Source organism: Hyaena hyaena, unplaced genomic scaffold (genome assembly GCF_003009895.1).
Source record: "Hyaena hyaena isolate Hyena2069 unplaced genomic scaffold, ASM300989v1 scaffold_1278, whole genome shotgun sequence".
Classification (NCBI taxonomy): domain Eukaryota; kingdom Metazoa; phylum Chordata; class Mammalia; order Carnivora; family Hyaenidae; genus Hyaena; species Hyaena hyaena.
This window is the reverse complement of record NW_024081914.1, coordinates 279692-306019: the sequence shown is the minus strand read 5'-3', so window position 1 is coordinate 306019 and position 26328 is coordinate 279692. Positions and strand designations below refer to the sequence as shown.

The window sequence follows — 26328 nt, the reverse complement described above, 5'->3', positions numbered from 1 at the left end:
TTCAAGGACTGCCAAGATGGCTGCCTTCCTCCATCTTCAAGCCAGCAAGGTTGTATTTCTCTGTGCCTTTTTCTGTAGTCGTATCTTCTTCTGACTCTCTCTTCTACGTTTAAAGACATTTATTATTACATTAGGCACACTGGATAATCTAGGATGGCCTCCCTATCTTCAGGGTCAAATGTTTAGCAATCTTATTTAATCTGCAAACATAGCATTTTCACAGTTTCCTTGGATTATGACCCTTGGAGAGGGGTAATTATTCTGCCTACAACAGATACTTTGCAAAATGATAGATAAGCAGTTAAGGATGAGTCAGAGGTTGGGTACAGATTCCTAATTTGTGTACTTGGGTAGATGCTGTGTGCCACTGCCTTAAATAGGGAAATCAGGAGGTGATATCTGTACACGGGAAAATAATCAAGTCACATTTGGACTTGTTAAGCTTGAGAGATATTGAAGAAGGTTATCCAGAATATATGGCTAACAGTTGACCTGTGAGCTGGACCTGGGTAATCAGAGGCGTCTCACCCCCTCTGCTGTCCTTGGAATGTACAGTTCTGCCCATTATTCCTTCTGTGGGAGCTGTTTCAAAGACATAACCTTGAGAGAGTAAGGTGTTGTTGAGACCATCTGGCAGTACATTGTGAGAACTCAGTTGGGGCTTCTGTAAACTTAAGATCTGGCAGGGACATGTGGAGGTCTCACTCTTCTTGTGGCTGCTTAATACAAGCCTTGTAAGCAAGTACCCTTGTTTATCAAAACCTGCCACCTACTGATCTGAAGTGTTTTGCCTCTCTTTCTTTGGTCTCTCCTTGCCTTCCATGTACAGAGGCCAGTTTGTGAACAGGTAAGGAGCCTCTGAATTGTGTCTGATGCATAAGAGAGACTTGTTCTGGAGATACTGTTTTGGAGATGGATAGAATTGTAATAATAGTTGAAACCCTCAAACTGATAAGTTTTTTTCTGAAAAACATGAAGACAGAAAACAAGTAACAGTTTTCTGAAGAACATACAATTGAGCATTATTCAAAATATGGCAGTTTTAGGTAATACGATCAAATAGCCTCATTTAGGTAGGAGAAAAATATTGTTTCTCAGAAATAATATTAAGTTTTTATGTATTGACAAATCAATGGTTTTAAGTTCTTTAAACTCTTCTCATTTTTGGTTGATAAAAATAAAGACTGTAGTAAAGAGCAGTCTAGACTAAACCAATCTGTCCAACCAACTATGGACTCTATGCCTGAAAGTTTAGATTCTTACCAAAATCATGTGGCATGGTTGCAAATGTTATTCTCTGTCCTTATTTGAAACCATATAAAATTCAGTAATTGGGATTTATTTTACTCACATGTAAGAATCTTTCTTGGAAAAAAATACATAGTATTTTGTTTTTAATGAGAATCTACAGATAGAACCGTTTTTCCCACAAAATAAAAATTAGTCCTTCAAAAATTTAGCCAATAATAGGCTATAATTATGGAGACTCTAATGTGCTTAGTAAATAGTGTTTGAAATGCCAAAGTTATAGTTGGCAATAAATATATTTGAAAAATAAGTTTTTGGAAGTAGTGAACTTCTTATTGTTTCTTCCACGCTGTTAAAGTTAAGAGCTTTAAAATGAGCATATAAAATTGTTTATTTCTTACATGGAAATACACCTAGAGGATTGTCAAAGTAAAACAGGGGCTACTCCTTTCCAGTAATTTAGTACTTTCCTAGAAATCTTTGATCTATAATTTAGTCTCTTGAATGTGTTTACCTGCAAGGAAGGAGATTCCCTCAGGAGACAAATGTTCAGTGAATAAATCGCCTTTCTCATTTATAAATTAGTCTCTTGTATGTCTGATTACCAGGAATAAGTCTCCTAAAATATGATCACTCCTCCTTGGAAAGATAAAAATTGAGCTTTTCAGCAATGGCAGCTGAAGATGGAATTTGCATCCTGGTGACCTCATCAAAAGAATTTATGAACATTTATATTCTTTACCATAATCTTTACCGTAATCAGTAAATTAAAATTGATCACTGCCTTTTGAAACCCTATATCTGCTTTCCTATGCTTAATTATGCTTAGGAAACCTGTGTTGGAATAAATGTCCTCCATTTGCCTAAACGCTAAAATGCCATTATCATCGTTATTTCATTTATTTTATTGCACAAGAGCCTGGTGATAAACACTTTCACAATAGCACTTAATGACTTGCCTTCCCTACAGGATAATGATGATAATGCCATTTTTTGTTGTTGCGTTGTTTTTTTCTTTTATTTTTTCTGCCAACAGTAAAGTGTCCATCTGTCATTCTTTCCTATATACTGAAGCCATGCTGCTCTTGGCATGGGTCACATTTGTAAATGTTTCATTTATGAACCATTCCTCCTCCTGACTCGTCTGCAGTACAAAAATATGCCACAAAAGATCTGCTGTCTTTACAGTTCATGTGTCTCTAAATCTGGCATCACACTTGTTCTCTCATTTCCTCAGTTTCAGTAGGAAGTTGTCCTACATAACTCTCATGATTTTATTTATCAAATAATTATGCTAAAAAGCTGTTTTATAAGTAAATGATATGACAACTGGTTGTCTTACTATTATATTTGTCTTTACATTTTTCCTGCCCATTTCTCTTATTACAGGCTTTTCTACAGGCAATACTACATACTAAAGTTCTCAGTACAATTCAATTTAGTGATTCAGGAGACAATACACATTCCTTAGGCAGTCAAGGATGGTGAAATTATGGTAAAAGGGTTAAAAATTACATTTTATTTAAATTATTCTTTTGCAGTATCTCTCCCAAAATATATATTATTGTATGAACAGATTATCAAGTTTTATGACATGACAATCATGTTTTATTAGCAGTTGACTGTTAAATCTAAGTGTTCATGGATGGCTTAGTTAGTTGTTTTAGAGAAAAGTCTTTAACTGGCAATTTGGCTGTACCTTTTTTAGAAACTAAAGTTAGAGTATGGATAATATTTCCAGAAACAGCTGGAGAGAGTGGATGGGGAAATCTAAGAGAAAAAGACATACCTCTTAGCTTTCTCTTGAGTAAGACTCTTAAGAGTAGATCAATTAAGAGAAACTCAAAGGGCAAAGAAGAGACAATAATGACCCATGAAACGGTAAGCAAATTCTTGTTTGTTACTCTTGTTTTTACATACTAAGTCATGCATGCTACCCAAAAGAGTGGCTAAAAAGGTCAGAGTCTGTTGACAAACAGGTTGGGGCGGATATTAAAGCTTAGGGAATTACTTGGTTTATGTCAGGAGCAATTCCCAACAGTTGGTAGTATAAGAATTATGTCTTGGCTTACTGTCACAACATATAATCTAACCAGAGTGTAGTTTCTTTGGATATGATAGAAGTTGGAGTTTTACACTTGATCTTAGCCAAAAAGCCAAGAAGTGATAAGAAGTTGGAGTTTTAGGAATACTTTTGCGATATCGTTCTATGAGAAATTGCTTATGTAGTATGATTTTAGCTATGCCATGGAAGAGTCCCAAGTTCATTGTTACCCAAAGGGTGCTGTAAGCAATTTAAATTTAAGTTGTATAAGAAACTAATGCAGAAAGAGATAAGGAGAAATGAGTATCATAAGCATATTTGTGTGCTGTTTTAGTTAAGATGTTTTCTTGATATGATGAGTGTATTCATTGGGGCAGCAGATTAGAAGGGATAATTTGAACACTGCACACTATGATAGATGAAGATAGATGCACAGAGTTTGGACTGAGAGCAAGCAGCCTAAGGGCACTCTTTGATGAAACGGTTGGGGTAGAGATGAAGTAGGGAAAAGGACTCCAAAAGGTATGAAAAATGTTTGTTTTCTGACAATCCATTCTGTGCTCAAAACAAATGCCCATTTTGATTATATATTTCCCAAAGACCACTTAACTGCATCCTAGAGAGATCATATGTGAGCCTACTCCCTTACAGAATAAGCACAATGGCTATTTAAATTTTGTCCAGTGCCTGCCTTCCCACTAATCCTGCACTGCTTTTTCAGTAGTTGGTTAGGAATGTTTTTTTGAAGGCATGAGTTTTTTTGCTCATGCTCCCTTCCACTCATTTGTTTGTTCTTTTGTTCATTCAGTCATTCATTTATTTTATTCGACAAATACACACACATACACACACACACACGCACATACACACACAGAGAGACTTTGGCCTTGAGGAGCTCATACTATATTTGCAGAACTAATTTTTAAATTAAGTATTATAATTATATCTTGATTTGGCCATAATTTTGATGGAAAAAATGAGAATATTGTCCTTTCAAAGTTGTCTGATATGTACGTTTTTCAAAATTTTAACAATACAATGAAGATTTTTACTTGATAATTTTTTATAGCTGATGTCTTAAGCTTGGGTTAGTAAATGTTTACTTCTAGTAATGTGTAGTTTAATTTTTAATTTCAGACACTAAGTAAAACTATATTCTGAGAAATTTAGCAGATATTTCTTGTATTTGAGATTGTTTTGAAGAATATTCTTTTAGGTAGAAAGCTATTATTTCCCTTATTGTTGACTACTGGGATATATTTCTACAAACTGTTCATTGTTTGGCAATTCTGTAGAACCTGAGATAAATGATCCAATTACTGACAGTTTTATGAAGATGTTGATTTGCTATTGGATGTTTGCCCTTTTGAAACAGGAATTTTATTCTCTATATTCTACTAAATAGCTGCCTCCTTTTCTGCACCTTCTGAATAAGGGCATTATAAACTTTTTTGCTATTTATATGTTTGAATAAACTATGGCTTGTGAGTTGACAGAAAAATCCTAACAGTGGGAGTGAAAAAAATGACATCAGGTACTCCTTGATGCTACACATCATATCTTATAAACTTTTGTGTTCTGCAATAGCTAATACAGCAACTGGAATATAACAGACTCATTGAATGTTTGTTGAAGTAATATCAAAATGTCTTAAAATCAAGTAACATTTTTGTGACTATGTATGTCCTAATGAAGGAAGTTAAAAATGATTTCCATTAAAAAATGATTTTCCATTATGTGTCCATAAGTGTAATGGAAGGAAAAAAACAATATTACAAAGGGAAAAAAACAAAACAAAAATCCCTTTCCATTTTCCAGGGGGAAAAGAAGATTCCCTTTTACTCATATAACTTTCTAGATTATTATTTCTAGATTAGATTCTAGTAAAAGTCATTTTTTTCCTTCTCAGTGCAAAGCTACTATTGTTTCCTTTTAAAGTAAGGGTTTCAATAATTTTTTAATACTGTTCTTCCATTATGTAGAGATAGCTTTACATTGAGATGGCTATTATATTGTATATAAGGCTTTCAAAAAGTAGTCATAATCTATTTTGACCACAGCTACGAAAATACTATTTAAGTGCATCTCAAACCTTGAGTTTCATATTCTTTTGAAAAAAAAAAAAAAAAAGTGTCCAAAGCCCATGGAAGACAAGTGAGAAATATAAGAAAGGAAAGCACTAGAAAGGCAAGAAGCATCTCTGATGCTGTGTAAGTGATGGGGAGAATGGTTAGTGGTTTGGGCTATACTATATATAACTGGAGTATATATAGTAAATGCTGTGATGAGAAGATGAGAAGATCACAGCATTTATTAAATGTATAACTAGCAAAGCTAACACCAAAGCCAAATGGTCTTTTCCACTATTTAATCTCTGTGTAATTGAAATAAATGGAAATAATATAGGTCCTAAACAAAACTACTTAGTTCATTTATAGATCAAAGTGCTGAAGATGTCAAAATGGAAGAATTATATTTGCTATTAATTAGGAGTATGTCAAATTTCTTTTCCTTGTTTTTAAATTCATGGAAATAATTGAACAACTTGATGAGGAAAGCAGGACGTGTGAGATGACTTATTGATAAGTCTTAATGACCTTGCTTACGAGTGTAGGAGTAAACCGATCATTTGGTGACCTTGTCATGGATCAGATCCATATTTCGGTTCTCCTTGGGTCTTTGGGGTAAACTAGGCCATCTTAATGGCAGACTTTAATAATGATTTAAGACTAACGCAAATAAAGTTGTGTCAAGCAGGATAACAATATAGGAGTTCTTTTGAGCAAAATAGGAAGGTGTGGAAGTGATGAAGATAAACACTACTAGTTATATTTTTAATCAAATATTATTGATAAGGTTTTCACTGGCAGTACTTGCCTCTAAGGTATAACTTGCTTCCTAAATGGAAAACTGGCCTGCTTTTTTTTTTTTTTTTGCTTTTTTTTCTCTATTTAAGGTGATAATGAAGTAAAATAAGTTCTCTAATTATTACAGCTTATTCTTCCATCAGAACTAAAAAAAATTGATCTGTTTTCCAGAAAAGACAGAGGCAAAGAGTTTTGAACATGCTTTCTAAAAAAAGATATCATTTTCTAGAAGAGTAGAAAGTTGAGTATGAATTCAAAGGTTCTAGGCTTGATTTTATCCTATACATTTAAGAAAGGTGCTTAATATCACTATGTTCATGTTATCTTATCTTTCAGATAGTATTTTCAAACCCTCATATGGGGTGGAAAAATAATCATGAATAATACCTATGTTAAAAATAAGCAGGTAACCACAGAATTAAGGAAGTCATGACAAAACTAATGAACAAATAATTGATCTCAGTTTCTAGACAAAAGTAGTTTCATTATTTTTAAGAAGTAATGATTCTCTTTGGAAAATGTTGGCTTAAAATAATACCAATATACAAAGGGACATAGTAGGAGCAAACTTAATAATCCTATGTTTATTTAAAGCAATGTGTATTTGATTTTTAAGAATTAAATGTTGATTTTGACTCTATGTGAGAGTAGATTCCTATTTTATACAGATCTGGAAATTACGGCTGTGATTTTTGTCAATCAGAAATACACGGTTATGCCAAAACTAGATCAGTTAATGTAGTAACTTGAATGTCAGTTTAAAGGAGGGTAAAAACAGGATGACATTCAAATAGACTAGTACTAATATACATACAAATATATATGCATGTTTATCTATAATTTGAAATATTCTCTGACTTTTATATTTGGTCATGATGTCAGAAGTATTCCTTTTGTTTATTTACTAGTTTGTTTGGAGCTATGGGGGATTGTAGGGTATGTTACAGTCAGTGGAACATGACTGGAATTAGTTTGAAAAGCTTCTACTACTAAGTTACTGAGTAACTTGTTTTACCTTTTTGGGCTTTATTTGTAAAATAAGGCTCTAAATTGAAGATTATAAGAAGAAATTCCTTGTTCTTTTTCTCATGAAGCCTATTAAAGAATATCCCAAACCTGTGTTTACTGGTATCTGAACTGTAAAAATTACTGATAAATCTTTGGACTCAGTTCACATGCCATTAGCTTGAATTTTTACAACAAAATTACCCTAAAAGAATAGCTTAGTGGGTTGGTTGAGCTCTTCTTTGCTTAATTTGTCAAAATGGCATACAAATAAAATCCCATCCTTTTTTGTTGTACAGTTGGAGTAAAGATGATCTATCATATACTAAAAACCTGTATGCTAATTGTTTTAAAACTGATATCTCTTAAATTTATTAAAAAGGATACAGATAAAGACTTGATAAATTATTTTGGGCAAGAAATTAGCATTGAGCTGTTTTATCTTTGGTACTCATCCGTCTCATTTAATCCAGTACTATCAACCTTGCCTTTATCATTTAATATCTTCTTTTAGAACATAATGAAATTTTCTTATAATTTCCAAAAGAATGAGTAAAGGGAGTACTAAAAAATTAAGAGATAGTTTCAAAGGCAAATATAATATGCTGGAAATTTATTTCTAAAAGTTAATAGGAAAATTTCATGTGATAGCAAACATATTCTTTGCATTATATTGCTTATTAAACAAAATACACACATTTTCAAAACTTTGATACCACCAACCTACTACTACTTCCATTTATTTTTGACTTATCTAACTTCTCATTGATTATAATATGAATAAATATTTTTATATGTACTCTTTACATAAATAATAAGTATTGTGCTATATTTGAAAGCTTGCAATTAAATTAAAAATAAAAAAGTATTAACTTTTTACTGAAGTTTATGTCAAAATGGTGGTTTTTTCCGTCTTCTAAGTTTACAGTATTTTTACATTCTGGTAAGAACTAGATAAGTCTTGTTTAAAGCCAGCAGGAGGAGCTCTCACCTTGCTGGGTTCAATGCAATTAGTGTGCCTGAAAAACCTGAATTTGTGGGGGTTTTACATATGAAATAAATAGTAAAATTTAAACATTTATCACATGTAATGATATTAAAAATCTCAAAACTCCTTAGTTTTATTTTAGTATCAGTTTAGCATTCACTTGTCTGGAATGCAAATTTGAAATTTTACTGTTCTTACGAATTTTTAAAAGGTATGATTGCAGTTTAAAGAGGAAAACAAAGCAATAATATAAATCTTGTTTCTTAAAGCTAATAAGAAAGAGATTCTAAGGATTTATACTTTTGTAGGTATACATATTTTCCTTTTTTGTTTGTTTTGAAATGAATATACTTCACAGTTTATAAATGCTAAGTATCAAGAGCCAAACAGCCTAACATTTTAGAAAATATATTTATATCAACTAATCAATTAATTGTCAAGTCTATGAAAAATAAATCTCTATTGGTAGACTTTTATAGTAAGGATTTTTTAACATTCTGTTCCAATAAATCTCGTGACTTAACTGGCGTGATTTGTAGGTAGTACCAGTGAATCTTCTGTAGAAATTATTAATGAGAAAACTAGGATAAAAATTCACAAAGATTTGGGGTGCTTAGGTGGCTCAGGCGGTTAAGCATCAGACTCTTAATCTCGGCTCAGGTTATGATCTCACTGTTCGTGAGCCCAAGCCCTGTGTTGGGCTGTATTGGGCTCTGTGCTGAGCATGGAGCCTCCTTGGGATCCTCTCTCTCTCCCTCTCTCTCTGCCCCTCCCCTGCTCTCATTTTCTCACTCTCTCAAAAGAAATAAATTTTTAAAAAACTTACAGGGATTTTGGGTCAGCAAAAGAAATAGTGATGTTTTTCTGTATCTACAAAAATAAAAGAGAGGGAGGCAAACAAAGAAACTGACACTTTACTATAGAGAACAAATTGACAGTTACCAGGAGAGCTGGGGGTGGGTATGGGTTAAATAGTTGTGAAGATGTGTAGCTGGGGATGAAGATGTGTACTTGTAATGAGCACTGGAAGTGTTGAATCACTGTACTTTATACTTGAAACTAACATTATACTATGTGTTAACTAACTGGAATTTAAATAAAAACTGTAAAAATAGGTAAGAAGAAAAACATTTAATATTTAAAGGCTTTAAATGTTTTACAAAGGACATTCTAATATCATTCTCCTTGGTTGGAATCCAAATCTGTCAGTTTGTGATATAAAGGAAAATTACTTAACCTTTTTGTGGCTCAGTATTCTCACTTGTAAATTGAGCATTTAGAAAAAGACATACCTTCTAAGACAATGTGGAGATTACTTGAAGAAGAAAGTACATAGAAAGTTCTTTCTACAGTGACTGTGAATTAGTATCATTATTTTGCTAGCCTGTAGAGAAATAATGATGTATTTCAGAAATATAAATGTGATAGATGAGTAACATTAAACTTTTGTGTACCCCAAAGTACATACTGGTGTTAAATATTTCCGAATTCTTTTCAATAGCATATATCAATAATGAAATTAACTTTTATTTGATAATGAAATAAACTTATACCTTTGAATATTATTATAATAATATTTTAACTTCTTTCTCTAATAAATGAGATTATTTGTATTTTACTGAATGAACCCAAATGACATCAAATATCAATTTATATATCTGTATGTGTGTTTGAATGATGTATATGTGTGTGTTTGTGTATGTGATATATGTATGTATCATCCTTAGTGTACTTTCTTTTACTCCCAGCTTCTTAGAAATATATGTTAATAGGGAGTAAATGAAACTATAAAGAAATCCTCTTAAAAAGCTCTTGCCCATGTGTGTCTTTTTTTTTTCTCTTTCGGTGATGTTTGCATCCGTTTAAAACCATTAGCTAAATCTATTAATTCATTAGGAGTTAGAAAACAGTATAGCCTAGTTCAGCCATTCATTCTTCATTTATTAACTGAGCTACTTCAATAAGAGCAATGCTCCTTCTTTAATTATTTCTTTATTCATAAGCAGTTTATATAGAAAAAGCAAAATAGGGGTGCCTGGGTGGCTCAGTGGGTTGAGTGTCCAATTCTTGATATCAGCTCAGGTCATGATCCCAGGGTCATGGGATCAAGCCCTGTGTGGGGCTGTGTCCTGAGTGGGGAGCCTGCTTCGGATTCTTTCTCCTGCTCATCCACTTTCCTCTGCTCACATGTGTGCATGCATTCTCTATCAAATAAAAAATAAAGAAAAAGCAAAATAAAATGTTTTATTGTTTTCAGATTATTTACCAGCTTTAAAAACTTTGTTATTAAAACTATTTTATTTCTGAGACAGAGAGAGAGAGAGTCAGCATGAGCAGGGGAGGGTAAGAGAGAGAGGGAGACAAAGAATCCGAAGCAGGCTCCAGGCTCTGAGATAGCTGTCAGCACAGAGCTCATTGTGGGGCTCGAACCCACGAACTGTGAGATCATGACCTGAGCTGAAGTCAGATGCTTAACCAACTGAGCCACCCAGGCACCCCTTTTTACCACCTTTTAAAATAACACTTTCCTAGTATTCTGTGAAAGTTGTCAGTAGGTATATTTTATCATTATGAATGTATGGATTTGAGCATATTTGAAGTGTTTCAGTCCTATAATAATTACCTTGTATATGATCGGTTAATCCATTTTTGGCCAGTAGAAGCCTATATAAGTTGGTTCTCAAGTCTTTTTGACACAACTCTAGTAAAACATTGATATCTTCCTTGATTTCTGGTATAAGAATTCCAAAACATTACTTATGAAGTAATTTTACAAAAAAAATAAAAATAAATGGAACTTCAGTCTGATCAAGTTACTAAATATATCTACCAATTTAAAGAATATAAGGGGAATGGGGGAGCATGATAACTTACAATTAGAAAAATCTAGAATGTGGAACAAAATAACCTATTTTTTTTAGTAAATTTGATTTCAAGTAATGAAAAAGACAACTGGCCAGGAATTAAGGAAATATATTAAAACCACAATGAGATACCATTATACACCTGTTGGAATGCCTTAAAAAAAAACTGGACAATACCAAGTCCTGCTGAGGATGTGAAGCAACTGGAAAACTGGTCTTCTGCTTATGGAAATTTGAAGCATCTTAGCCATTTTGGAATACAGTTGGATAATTTCTTCAATATATGGATTCTCCATAGACCCAGGAATCCCTGTTTTCCATGGAGAAATGAAAGCATAGGGTCATATAAAAACCTGTACATGAAAGTTTATAGTGGCTTTATTTACAATGCCCCCAACTGAAATAACTCACATTCCCATCAAGTAGGAAATTCTATACAATAGAATACTTTTCAACAATAAAAAGGAACTATTGATATACACGGCAACATAGATGAATCTCAAATGCATTATGCTACAAGAAAGAACCAGTCTTAAATGGCCCCATGCTACACTATTTCATTCATTTGACATTTTGGGAAAGGCAAAATCATAGGGACAGAAGTTAGATTAGTGGTTGCCAGGGACTGGGCTGTGGAAGTGATTTACTATAAAGGATAACAAAGGAAATCTTGGGAGTGATGGAAATATTCTATAGCTTGATTGGAGCAGTGTTTATATGGATGTGGGGGTTGTCACAATTCATAGAAATGTACATTTAGGAAGGGTGAGTTTATTGTAAGTAAATCATACCTCAATAAATCTAACTTAAAAAAAGTTAATGGGATAAAGTGTGGATTAAAAAAAACAAAAGTAGATTGTCAACTGAGTGTAATAAATAGCACTTATTTAGAGCTTAATTTTTCTATTGAAGTAAGTTGATACAAAAGGGATATTAAACACTGCCTGGATATTTGATGACATTAAGGAATTACTACTTATAGTAATGAATTAAGATGCTGTACCTATATTAAGAGGAGTCTTTATCTTAGAAATCTATAAGGAACTTTTTTATGGATGATATTATTGTAATTTTCTTCGAAGAAATCCTGCAGTGGGATAGAATAGATGAAGACATGTAGACGAAGTAAGATTGGCTATAAATTGGTAATTCTGGAATCTGGATGATGAGTACATGAGGGTTCATTTTACTGTTTTCTTTACATTCTAAAGTATGTCTGAGAATTTTCCACAGTAGAATTTAAATAATTGAAGCTTAGTTCTACAAAGGTATGTTTAATAAATTGATTTAAACAGTACTGAAAGAATATTCTTTTTTTCAATTATTTTTTAAATGTTTTTATTTGTGAGAGAGAGAGAGACCATGTGAGCAGGGGAGGATCAGAGAGAGAGGGAGACACAGAACCTGAAGCAGGCTGCAGGCTCTGAGCTGTCAGCACAGAGCCTGACGCGGGGCTCGAACCCACGAATTGTGAGATCATGACCTGAGCTGAGGTCGCTCAACCGACTGAGCCACCCAGGCGCCCCAAGAATATTCTGCCATGAATAATTAGAGTTCCTCCCAGAAATTGATGTATGGTTTAATGCTTATAAAATAATAAAATACAGTGATTCAAATAAGAAAAAAAAAAACACAGGGGCGCTTGGGTGGCTTAGTCGGTTAAGCGTCCAACTTTCGCTTAGGTCATGATCTCGCGGTTCGTGGGTTCGAGCCCCGCGTCGGGCTCTGTGCTGACTGCCAGCTCAGAGCCTGGAGCTTGTTTCAGTCTGTGACTCCCTCTCTCTCTGACCCTCCCCTGTTCACGCTGTGTCTCTCTCTCTCCTAGAAATAAATAAAACATTTAAAAAAAAAAAAAATAAAAAAAACACAGAATCCTTACAATAAACACCAAATAGCATACCCTCAGTCGAGTTTTTTAAAAATTACTAATAGAAAACTCCAGTTTCTTAACTGTGGAATATAAAACTCATGATGAAATACCAAAGCATTGCTTCTCAGATGCCATGGGCTACTGGCATCTAGGGGACTTGGAGTTAGTAGTTAAAAAAAAAAAAAAGATCTGCTGAATCATGGACCCTACACATTTACTTACTGGAAACACTACAAAGTATCCTCCCCATTTGATCTTTATCTTTCCAGCCTCATATCTGTCCTACAAAAATCCTCACTCCTAGTCCTGACTTCAGCAACTGAAAAATGATTTAGTTAAAACTCAGTAACTTTATTCTGTAAGTAAACCATTTGTTTCTCATCACACCTGATTGATGTGCTCAATCAGCTGCACATTGAGCTCAGATTGTATCTCCTTTGTGAAATTCTCCCATATTTCCCTACCAGCCTTAACATAACTTAATTGCTAGGCTATTATATATAGTCTTCCATTTTAAAATTTAACGGACTATGTTCTAATCATTTGTTAGTATGTCTGTCTTTTGAATAGATATAACTAACTTTAGGTCAGGGAAAAATATGCATCATTTTTATTTTTGCTTTTGCCTCCCTTAGCTGTCAGTATACCTGCACATACAATAATAATATGCTTTAAATATAGTAGGATTACTAAAAATGAGTTGTTTTCATACTCTGCCAATCATATATCAGGGCATTTAATAACATAAAAGAAACTACAAAAGCCTACTTTTTTAAAAAATATTTTTATTTATTTCTAGGAGAGAGACAGCGTGAGCAGGGGAGGGTCAGAGAGAGAGGGAGACACAGAATCTGAAACAGGCTCCAGGCTCTGAGCTGGCTGTCAGCCCGATGCGGGGCTCGAACCCACGAACCTTGAGATCATGACCTAAGCGAAAGTCGGACGCTTAACCGACTAAGCCACCCAGGTGCCCCAACAAAAGCCTACTTTTAATACAGTTTTTCTTTCTTTAAGTAGTGTAAAAAGACTAAATATGAATGTGGTGGGAAAGTGATTATTTCCTTGTTGGTTTGCAAGCTGGTCCCAGTACTCATGCAGGGCCAAGTGAGACTGCAGAAAGAGGCAGACCACTCCAGACTGGTAGGTGGGAGGGTTAATAAGCAAGGGAACTTAGGAGACTTGTCTTGGGCAGCTGCAAGATCTTTGCACCCATGCACCACAATCTTAAAGTTTATATAGATGCTTTAACTGGGTTCAGTCATGAATACCATCCAAGTGGTCTCAACAACATGTTACTCTGTCAAGGCTGTGTCCCTGGAATAGCTCCCACTATGGGAACAGTAGGCAGAGCTTAAAGTTTGAGAATAGGGGAAGGGGGTGAGGGGAGCTGAGGAGGCTACAGTTGCCTGAGTCTAGCTCGAGCGTCAACTAGCAATCACGTCCTCTTGATTACCTCCTTCAACACTTGTCAGTTTTAAAAGCCACTTATTAAAAATAACTGTTAATTCTGTTATTCAGTTATCTGCTTTATTTAGCATTGTTAAACACAAATTACATATTTTGAAAATAAGTTATAACTACTTCATGTATTTTATTGTTACTTATTATATATTAATATTTAGTATACATAGTTAATTTTAAAGTAATGCAACTTACTAAAGCTAATGCAATGAACAATAGTAAAGGTAGTTGACATTAATGATTTAAATAACATATTTTTCTGCATAAATTGAGAAATTCATGGTTTTTTTTATTTAATTCCAGTTGTATTGCTTGATACAACAACTGTGCTGGGAGAGCTAGGATGGAAAACATATCCATTAAATGGGGTAAGTTTAATTATGTTTTTAAAACTTTCGTCCTTACTGGGTTTCTAGGGTCTGCTGTAAGAGTTAAAGGAACAGTGGATTTTGGCTCTAGTTACATAATTTTAGTACATAACTAAAATATCATAGAAAAGATTAAAGTACAATTAGAACTGGTAACCAATGAGAATGATATATAAAAATCTTTGCTTTTTTCATTATTCTTTAATACAGTGCTTATCTATAATAACACTAGACTGTCTTCCATATAAATATTTTTTTCATAGAAAAAATTTTCATTTATAAGTTCAAGACAGTTTTTTGTATATAGGTTTATTAATTTTGGTAACCTCAGTGAGTATTTGTCCATAAACAAACTTTGCATTGTCATAAAAGAAGTGGATTTTATAAATACTAACAATTTGTTTTTTATTAGAAAATATAAGTGTAAAAAGCAGTATGTGTTTTTGAACTTGACAAAAAGAAATATTGTTATTAGGTTTTGTTAGCTGAGAGTAGTTGCTTTTGAAAGGCATGTGTAATTTAAAGATGTATAATTTACACACTAATTTTTCAAGTACTGATATCATTTTAGCTCTGGTTGTATGGACTTTTTATGTGGTTTAATATATTTTGCATCATTTTCACATTGCAATGTATTTCTGCTTCTTTCTTAATTTCAAGTTAAAATAAAAGGGTGGTTTATGAAACTTTTTTCTCTGAGTAAGGAAAATTTATAGTAACAGAGGTAGTCAACTGTTATTCAGGTGTACTTGGGTTAGCTTTTCTTCCTTTTTTTATAAACTGTATTTTTCTCATTCATCAGATTCTTAGTTGATAGTTTTACATTGTTTCTTTCAATTACATCTGCAAGTTTAATTTGAAAGGGAGAGTTAACTGAAAAATGTTTTATTTTTTTAGAATCATTCAAATATTGAAGTTTGAATTTGACCTTTTATACAAATAGTAATTAAATGTGTATTTTTCAAGTATACATTCCTGTAAAGAGTTAATAACTCTGTCTTTGTTCAGCAGGCTTTTTGTGTGCTTAGATTTGTTTGTTTTGTAGACTGATTTTATTTTTTTCTGAAATTTCTGTTTTATTTTCATAGAGCTCTCATCAAACCATTGCTGAAAATATATCTTTGAAATTATATTTGTACATTCATCATCTATTTTTAGTAAACATCTATTTATTAACTGTATTGAACATGTTAAATTTATTACATTTACTTTCAAGGAGTGAATGAAACTTTTTTCTAAAATACCCCTCCAAGATATATACATATCTACAGTCTCAGCTTACAAAGTAATTTATAAGAACTTATAATGCTTAAAAAGTTTATATGAACTACTTTTCCATTTTTTGAAAAAAATGACAAAAAAATTAGTGATTATATTGTTACTCACTTCATGGAGTCCTAGCCAAAAATCCTGTGAGGAACAGAGTTACATCCCTGCTCTCATGATTGTATTTGTCTTGATCAGTCTGTGTTTCAAAGCAAACTGGTAATGAGAAGACACAGGGACTTAGTGAGTTACAAATAAATTTATTGCTATTATTCTTGTAATGATCTTGTCATAGGTGATATGAAAGGGAGATTTTTTTCCTCCTATATCTGGTTTCTTAGTTTGAAAGAGAAAGGGCAGAATTGTCTGAAAAGTATGCTTACCCCATAGTTTTCTATTTGTAGACACTGCACTAAGAATTTTACATTTTATTTCCTTAATAACCCTATGAGGTATATCTGACTTCTGGTTCACAGTTGGAGAAACTTCTTAAAGAGAGTAAAGAACAAAAAATACCAACAAGTTATAGGCTAAATAGTGACTGATGGGATTTATTTCAAACTAAATTATTTCTGACAAAAGCCTATATCTTTATCATGGCACTGGTAAAAGAGAGGAGCATTGGAAACTTCATGAAAGGCCAATTAATAATGCTGATATTTGCATAATTGATTCAGGTTTCTTTTCTCCCCTTGATAAACATAGTACTTGACTGAGATGAACATTTTGGACACTAGCCACAGATTTGCAGGAGGAAAGAGAAAAAGAAGAGAGGAAAGAGACGGTAGTAGAAAATACATATGATAGAATAAGGTGGAAAAAGAAGAAATGGTTAACATTTATTAGGCATTTACCATATGTTAAGCTTTATTCAAAGCAGTTTACTCACCTGAGTCCTAGAAATCAAGAATAATTTTATCCTATTGAAAGATATGGAAATTGAGACTCACATACATTAAATAACCTTTACAAGCTCACAGAGCTAGGTATTAATGCAGTGAAAATTCTAAGTCAAACAGATCCTGATTTTGAACACATATGTGTGCTTCTTATTTCCTTTAAGATTCTACCTTGTAAATATAAAGGCCAGTGACCAATATGTATAAACTACAGAAGGAAAAGTAACACAGGGATTCAGGCATTAACACATAAGTTGAATACTCAATTGTCTTGGAATGTCACTGTTGGGATGATCTATATTACTTTTAGATTATGCCTCAAATAATAATGCATGTATGGCAAGTGAAAGCAGTAGGAATACTTGAAAATGAAAGTATATGGACAGAGTTTATAATAGATACATGAATTAGAGGAAACAAATGTGAATCAAGGGAAACAATAAAATGAATAGATGACTTAAATAAGTTTTATAGAAAACATATAACTTCAATTTCTCTTTTAATGAAGTAGTTACATTACTGACAAGAAAGGAAATTACTTAATTCTCTTTATAGGTAAAAACAAGTAAGGAAATAATCAGGAAAGATGAAGAACTTTGAAAAGGGATACTAAAGATGGCAAGACATCTAGACATCAATAATAGTTAAATAATTTAAAATCCATAGAAACTGCTAATCAGTTTATAACATTTATACTAGCATTTATATCTTTATATTAACATTATCTCTATTTGAAATTATATGGCTTTCTTCAGATTTTCACATTTATTGTGCCATACTAATATGAATGGCCATTTTAACTAAAATTGACTTATTTCAGAGACACCACTTAAGTTGATTTCATAAATATGCCATGGTTAGAAAAGATAGCTAGATGGTAAATTTGGCAATTTTATGATATCAAGTTAATTGGCATTTCTCTGAATGAAGTACTTTCTAGGAGTAACATTTTAATTGATAATTTTTCCTTTTTTTAAAATTTATTTATATTTGAGAGAGAGAGAGAAAAAGTGTGAGCAGGGGAGGGGACAGCGAGAGGGAGACACAGAATCCGAAGCAGGGGCTCTGGGCTCTGAGCTATCAGCATGGCTCGAACACATGAATTGTGAGATCATGACCTGAGTTGGAAGCTTAACTTACTGTGTCACCCTGGAGCCCAGATAAAATTTATTTCTGTAAAAACTTGAACTAAGACATTTGTGAAACTATATAATGTATAAAGTATGTGATTTAATAACTTATTTAATTGATTTTTTTAACTTAAAATAGGCATCCCACCAGTAGCATCACGCTGATGTAGTTGCAGGAGTAGACATTTACAATCTTTGTGAACAAAACCATTACTGGTTATTTGAATACTAGGTAAGCACCTCTGATTAAAGAACGTGGAAGATACATGAGTGAGTAGTTTTGAGCAAATGACTTCTTAGGCTTGAAAAAAATGAAAAGAATATATATGTATATATTTACTGAAATGCTTGCTTGTCGACTCACTTGCACCAACATTTTAAATATATGGTGTCTAGAATTCAATTAAACTTTTTTAAATGTATGTTTATTTTTGAGAGAGAAAAAGAGACAGAGCATGAGGAGGGGAGGGACAGAGAGAGATGGAGACACAGAATCTAAAGCAGGCTCCAGGCACTAAGCTGTCAGCACAGAGAGACCCATGCGGGGCTTGAACCCACAAGCTGTGAGATCATGACCTGAGCTGAAGTTGGATGCCTAACCAACTGAGCCACCTAGGAGCCCCCAGAATTCAACTTAACAAACTTTCATTTTATGCTCTTTGTGCCAAGTATCCTGTTAGAGTGGTTAAAAGCATGCTGACATAACTTGAGGAGTATTGTAGTATAGAGGTAATTCTGCACAATTAAAGGCAAAGAGTGTCTTCAGGTAATTTTGAGTAATGGTTTGTGAAAGAATAATAAAGGGAGGGATTAATTCTGGTCAGAAAAAATTGGAGGCACCTGGCTGGCTCAGTCAGTCAAGTGTCTGACTCTTGATTTCAGCTCAGGTCTTGATCTCACAGTTCATGAGATCGAGCCCCAGATCAGGCTCTACAACTGAGCGTGCAGAGCCTGTTTGGCACTCTCTCTCCCTTTGCCCCTCCCTTCTCACACTCTCTTTTTCTTAAAATAAATACATAAACTTAAAAAAGAGAAAAAAAATTGACAGTAGGATGTGACGTCAGCTCTTTCTCATAAACTGTGAAGGAATCACATAAAGGCTGGACAAGAGGGTGGAAAGCATCTATTAGGCAAAAAATAAATAAGTAAATATCTTGAGAAAAGGCACAGAATTCTCAAATGTATGCATTATGTTATAGGAATGTTGAGAATAATTTGTGTGGTTGGGTGAAGGGTTTTGTGGGAAATGGGACTGTGATGATAAGCTAACCATATTATGGAAAACTTAGAATTTCAGTTTCTTAATTGACTTAGTGTGTATCTCACCCTCAATTAATAGAAGTAAAAGTAAGAATGTTCTGGATTCAGTTAAGTAAACAAAAATTCATAAAGCTTTCTTTTGTTTTAGATAATAATATAGACCCTTGGAAATCAAAGTCAGGTACCTTAGAAAATTGTTAGGAAAGAATGTTCAAAATATAGGCAATGTGACCTTATTGATATATTGAGAACAGAGTGAAATTGAATAATTACACTTGTATATATACTGAAGCTTGGTTTTAGAAAAGAATGATTACATCAGAGATTTTGGTAACCATTGGTTGTAATTCTTAATACTATGCTCTCAGTGCCTAACGTCAAGAATTTTATGTCTATATAATTTAAAAATCTTAAGAACTTTATCCTGTAAGTGTCCGTTCTATCCTTGATCTATCAGTATACTACACTAACATAATAAAATGATAATGATATAGTAGAGTAGCTAATAGTGCTATGGTAATCAATGAAAGAATGCTGCATGAATAAAAATTTTTACATAACACATAGAAGTTACTAGTGAATACTGAAGAAATTTTTTCATAAATATTAAGTATAGGGCATATACTGGGTATGGATTTTCCTATTGCTATAAATCACTAATAACTAACTGGTTAATACTAAATCTTATACGGTACAAAACTGAAAGATCTATTTTAATTTTAAAACCTTCTGGGAAGGAGATAGTCTTTAAGAAGCCATGGCATTTTAATGCTAATGAGAAAAAAGGAAACATGAATGATACTGTTCATGCAATAACTGTACAAAAGAAGAAATTAAAAATATGTATATCTTCAGCTCTCATAATCTGAAAAAGTATTAAAGAAAATTTACATAAATATTCTTGAAATATTTACTCATGATTTCCTCCTTTAAATTGATAATTTTATTTTTTGCAGTTTGTTTTTGACCAATATATAACATTGTAGATGAAATAGAAAAACACAGTAAGACCTGTAGTTGATTGAATGTGACATCCAAAATCCTTAATACCCATTACAGATTGGGTCCCATTCATTGCTTCACAGCAGTGGGCATGTCACAGTGGAGCATCTTGGCTCAATATTAATTCTAATAAAAACTCACCAGACAAATAATTGCTACTCACCAGAAAAATAAAGGCTTTTCATAATATAGAAAAGAAATTCATGATTAAAGGCATATTGTTTTCTTTGAGCTTTATTAATTATACTTGATACTACTCAAAATTTAATAGCTATGTGGTTTTTAATTTTGATTCTGTAATTGAAAAGATAAGTGACTTTTGGTCATCTACATACTTATTATAAACAGTACTTATACCTGTATAAATCCTGATACTTGAAAGATAACATTTCGTAATAATAATACCATAAGGCATTATTTGACTTATACTTAATATTACACATACTTAATGTTGGAGTGCCTGCATGGCTCAGTTGGTTAAGTGTCTGACTCTTGATTTTGGCCCAGGTCATAATCTGTGGGATTCAACCCTGCATTGGGCTCTGCATGGACAGCCTGGAGTCTGCTTGGGATTTTCTCTCCCCCTCTCTGCATCTTGTCTGTGCTTGCTCTCTCTCTCTCCCTCTCTCTCTCTCTCAAAATAAGTAAGCATTTAAAAAATACTTAATGTTGATGGAGAGAACTTGTTTTTTTAAAGTTTTTTAATGTTCATTTATTTTTGAGAGAATGTGTGAAATGGGGAGAGGGGCAGAGAAAGAGGGAGACACCGAATCAGGAACAGGCTCTAGGCTCTGAGTTGCCAGCACAGAGCCTGCTGTGGGGCTGGAACTCACAAACCACGAGATCATGAGATCATGTCTGAGCTGAAGCCAGACGCTTAACTGACTGAGCCACCCAGATGCCCTGAAAGAACTTGATTTTTAAGCATGCCATCAACTCATCTGAAAGATTTTCACTATTTCTTTTTATTCATAGTAATAATTTTAGCAATAAATTAAAGGGTTGATTTTCCCAGTTTTTCCCCCCACTCTCCTGTTTTGGCTACTTGTAAAATATAATAGATCAGATCTTTGTCACAAAGTTGTAGTGGACATAGATATAAGCACACCAATACTCAAAATCAAACTTCCTTTTCAACAGTGAAGTACACTTTAACAAAAAGAAGAAGGAACTGAATGCTAGTAGAAAAAAAGTGCTATTGGATATTAAGTTGCATTTTAAATTAGTTATGACAATTAGAGATTGGAAAACTGTTTCTGAGGTAGCAAATATTGATTTCAAATATCACATATGTATTTTTTGCATGTTGTGTAGTTAGATGATCTTTAGGATTTGAATAATCCAAGATGATACAAGATACGTGATCTTACCTGTTAAATATAGTGAATCAGCGTTAGGAAATTTACTCTCAAGCAATTAGGAAAATGGTGAATCAGGTCATTCATGTCTAAATAAAATCTATAAATGAACATAGTAATTCTGTTACTATAATTATTTTTGTAATAAAAAATGAATAATTTTTATAATAAAAGAGTCTTATATTACAATTAAACTGTGTGGAAAGGCACTGTAGTCCATATTCCAGAACCTGTTTTAAGGCTGGCCAGGAAACATAAAATCCTTGGAAGGTAAAATTTCCTTGAAGGGAACACAGGAATATGAATTACCCCAGCTACAGGCCCTCTTTTTTTTTTACCCAACTCATATTTGGGTAAATGACCTCCCCTGCATGTAGGCAATGCGAGGCAACAGGTAAACAAATATGCATAGCTTCTTAGAGTCCATAAATTTTCAAATATTTAATATCTGAGCAACTGTTTTTTTTTTTCCCCAAGTTTTATTTAAATTGTTGTATGTTTATATACAGTGTAAAATTAGTTTCAAGTGTAGAATTCTGTGATTCATTACTTACATACACATCCTATGCTCATCATACCAAGTACACTCATTAATAGTCATCACCCATTTAACCCATACCCCTGTCTACCTCCCCTTCAGTAACCCTCAGTTTGTTCTCTATAGTTAAGAGGTTTTGTTTTTCTGGTTTACCTCTTTCTCCCCCACTCTGCCCTACCATACTCATCTATTTTGTTGCTTAAATTCCACATATTAGTAAAAGCATATGATATTTGCCTGTCCCTGATTGAGTTATGTTGCTTAGCATAATGGTCTCTGGCTCCATCCACATTACTGTAAAAATGACAAGATTTCATTCTTTTTTTATGGCTGACTAATATTCTACTGTGTCTGTGTGTGTGTGTGTGTGTGTGTGTGTGTACATGCCACAACTCACAGCTTCTTTATCCATTCATCAGTCAATGGACATTTGGGCTCTTTCCGTAATTTGGCTATTGTTGGTAATGCTGAGCAATTGTGATTTGTGGCACTTTTCTATGAACTATGTCAGAATATTCTTTCCTGTATAATAACAGCCTTTCCAAAATAAGTAAATAAGTGGATTGTTTCCTTATTTTTTACCAGTTGAAAGAACATGTATTGGATGGTGATGAAACGAATTCTATGCAGAGGAAGAGAAGTAAGAGTAAAGCAGATAATAATGATTTGGGAAATCAGATGTGAAGTATTTCCTGATCTGTGAATATATAATTAGCTTCATATTCTCTGGGCAGCTGAAAATAAGTGTGTATGCAATTCATTTTTCCAGTATCTCTGTTTTTGTTTTTTTTACCGTATATTCTTGTTGGTGTCTTCCCATAAACATATATTTATTTTAATGATATGGGTCACTTTAATCCAGTTACCTTTGATTTATATAACATAATCTTTCCTATTCTCTTTTTACACTATTTCTTGGAAAGATTTAATATCCAGTATCCTAGTTACAATAGAAGTTTACAGTTATTTTTTAAAAATAAACTCCCATATTATATAATTTAAACTCAGTTTCTGGTTTTATCACAAAGTTCTAATTGTTTTAACCAGAATAATTTAAGCTATTTAGAAACCATTTCATTTAGGAGCACCTGGTGGCTCAGTCAGTTAAGCATCTGACTCTTGATTTTGCCTAAGGTCATGATCTCATGGTTCAATTTATGCTCATGTTGGACTCTGCTGTGAGCACAGAGCCTGCTTGAGATTCTGTACCTTTCTGTCTGCCCTCCTACCTGTGTGCATGCACACACAAGTGTTTTCTCTCTCTCAAAGTAAGGAAATAATATTTAGAAAACCCTTTTCATTTATAAACAAAAATCTACATCTAAATCCAAAGCAAGCACATGCAAATGCTAAATTCTCTTATGAACTTTTAAGAGATTATTAGTAAAATGTTTAACAATTAGATGAAATATAGTAGGCCAGATATTCTTATAAACTTGTTTGTATTTTAAGGGATTGACTCATTCTTAAGCCCCACCTCCAATCTCCAAGTCCTGTTGTTCTGCCTCCTTAAAGCTCTTTCAAATCATTCTCTATCATTACTGCATCAGTTTGGTTCTTCATCACCTCCTCCAAATCAGCATAGTTGTGTTTTAAATTATCCACTTGCTTTGGGTTTTTCTCCAGCCCCTTCCACCAACCTTTCCAACCCATCCTTTATCCTGTGGCCAGACTGATCTGAAAACTGAAGATCTAATCTTGTCCCTATTTAATCCCTACTCCCCTTACCTACCATTTACTCTGTGGCCCACAGCTGCTTCTCACTTTTCACCTTCTGATATCCTCTGCCCTTTAGCTACTCCCATCTTCCAGCTTTTTCTAGAGAGACTTTTGTAGTTTCTTCTATGTAACTTTCTGTTACTTTCATGTAAGTTCATGCTATTGAGTTTATACGGAAAGATCTTTTGTCAACCCTTATCTTCTCTGTTTTATTTTTCCTGTTGGTCTTTTAAAGCAAAGAAGATTTTCCATTTTTCTGGGTAGACTTATACTGCAGAAAGTTGAATTAGGATACTCCTTCTTTTGGGTACCTAAAACTCAGCATTTATTTCACAAAACTTAAATGTCTGCCTCCTACCAGATTGTGAACTCTAAAAGGAATGGATTCCATGTGTCATCTGTATCAACTAGACAGTATAGTGACTGACCTGTGACAGATGTTCAGTAAAAGTTGGTTGGATAGCTACATAGGCATTTAAGTAGTGAATTATTTTAGATAAGTTATTGGTTAAGATATTTTAGGTAAAATATTGGTTTTGCAACTCTCATTGGAGCTGGAGCAGTTTGATATTATTTTTGAGCCGAATCAGCTATGAAGAAAAGACAAAATGCTTGTGATAATTCAACTAATTTCTTATTTAGCATTGGTATTAAGCACAGGCAGAACAGTTTATATATTTCTTCTCATTTTTGCATTTTAGACAATCCAATCCATTTTTCCATCATTAATTTGTTTTCATTAAAGGTAAAATGAAAGGTGGGTGGGAAAGATACTTACCTGTGAAATAAAGACTATAAAAGAGCTTAAAAGGTATTTAAGCTACCCCAATCAAGGCATAATACACTTTCAAAGAATTAATGACTTGTTTAGAACAGTTGATGATCTGAATCACATCTGGGAAGTATTAACCCCAGATGGATATTAATCCTGCACTTGTTATTAAAGATGAAGATAAAAAATAGAACATATGGATTTTTAATGGTTGATAGATGGACTGCAAAGTTTAGAAAATTTATGTTAACCAGCCAATCTTCAAAAAGCATAGGTCAGCATTAAATGTTAAATAGGGTTTTGTAATCTGTATTCCATGCAATTAGTATTTTGAACTAATGTACCATAGTAAGCAAAATAGGTGTTTAAAATGGTTTGACTTTGTTTTATTTTAGTGAAGCAAAACCTTTTGTGGCCATAAATGTAATACTTAAGTTAGTCTTCATCTCCCCCATAATTAGGTAGCAATATATACCAAAATATTTCAACATAATTTAAGAAGTCTTTTAAATAAAATCATGAAACAAGGGTTTAAAAATATACACACACATACACACAGACACACACACACTCACACATTTTGTCTTTTGAATGTTAGTGCATTCTATAGACCACATTTGTTGAGGTAAAATTAAATCTGTATTGTTGATTTAGATTGTTCAATTTAATAATAATTTTATTCATTTAATCAAATTATATGCTTTCTTTAAATGCAGTACTTTCTGATGCACATTAAAAGGGATTTCTTTATGGTTCCTATTGAGAATTGCTCTGAGAAATACCCACATTATAGATCATACTATAAAGAAGTAGGTACAGAAAACATATAATAGTTATTTTTTTATTCTTTCTATTTATGAACACTCTATCAGTTGTTTGAATGACAAATCGTGGTTTGCCTGGAATAGTCCTAGGTTATTTTTGCTGTCCTAGAATAAATATTAATTGTGTCCCATTCATTTTTAAAAGTATCCTTGTTTGGATGGTAAATTGTACTGCTAATGTTCAGGTAATGTCAATTGTATTACAGATAAACCCTAAATATATAATTTAAGCACAAAAGAATATTATTTTCCCTATGTAAGAGTCTGAAGTGAGTATTCCCAGTTGTCAGGAGTTCCTCCTCCTCTTCTCTACAAAGAGGATAATCCTCCTTCTTAAAAGTTCAGGAGAGGCACATAGTATATTCCTTCATATTTCATTGGCTACAACCATTCACCTTATTATACCCAACAACAGAGGAAGCAGAAAATATAAGTTAATCTTGGAAGAAGATACAATGGGTTTTAGTTGAATGGAGTAAACTGCTAGCTGTCATGTAATATTCATTCTCCTTTTTCTCTCTCATTAACAGATCATTTATTTTGAGGCAGCAATATGTCTAACTAAAGAAACTTGAAAGTGTCTAGTATATTTTACAGCCAGTTGTGACCAAAACATTATGTTTTAGCCAATGAGTTGTAAATGGATATAGGATGTGTAGGATGGCTGCTGAAAAGGAGCTCTATCAACTAGAAATGAATCTTTTTGATAGATACATCCCCCTTTTGCTATCTAGAATGCAGATATGATATCTAGAGTTTTGCAGCCATCTTGAACCTCAAGCTGAACTTGAGGATAAGATCATATGCCAGGATGATGGATTTACATATTATGTAACCATTAAAAT

At 33.2% G+C, this 26328-nt stretch overlaps 1 protein-coding gene across 1 annotated transcript in view; it reads left to right on the top strand.

The window, feature by feature from the left end:
* Positions 1–26328, top strand: part of LOC120224891 (ephrin type-A receptor 6-like) — a 196407-nt gene that overhangs the window by 67946 nt on the left and 102133 nt on the right. Inside the window, exon 2 of the mRNA XM_039223137.1 lies at positions 14651–14715. Within this exon, the coding sequence (XP_039079068.1) occupies positions 14651–14715 (65 nt within the window). The remainder of the gene's footprint in view (positions 1–14650; positions 14716–26328) is intronic.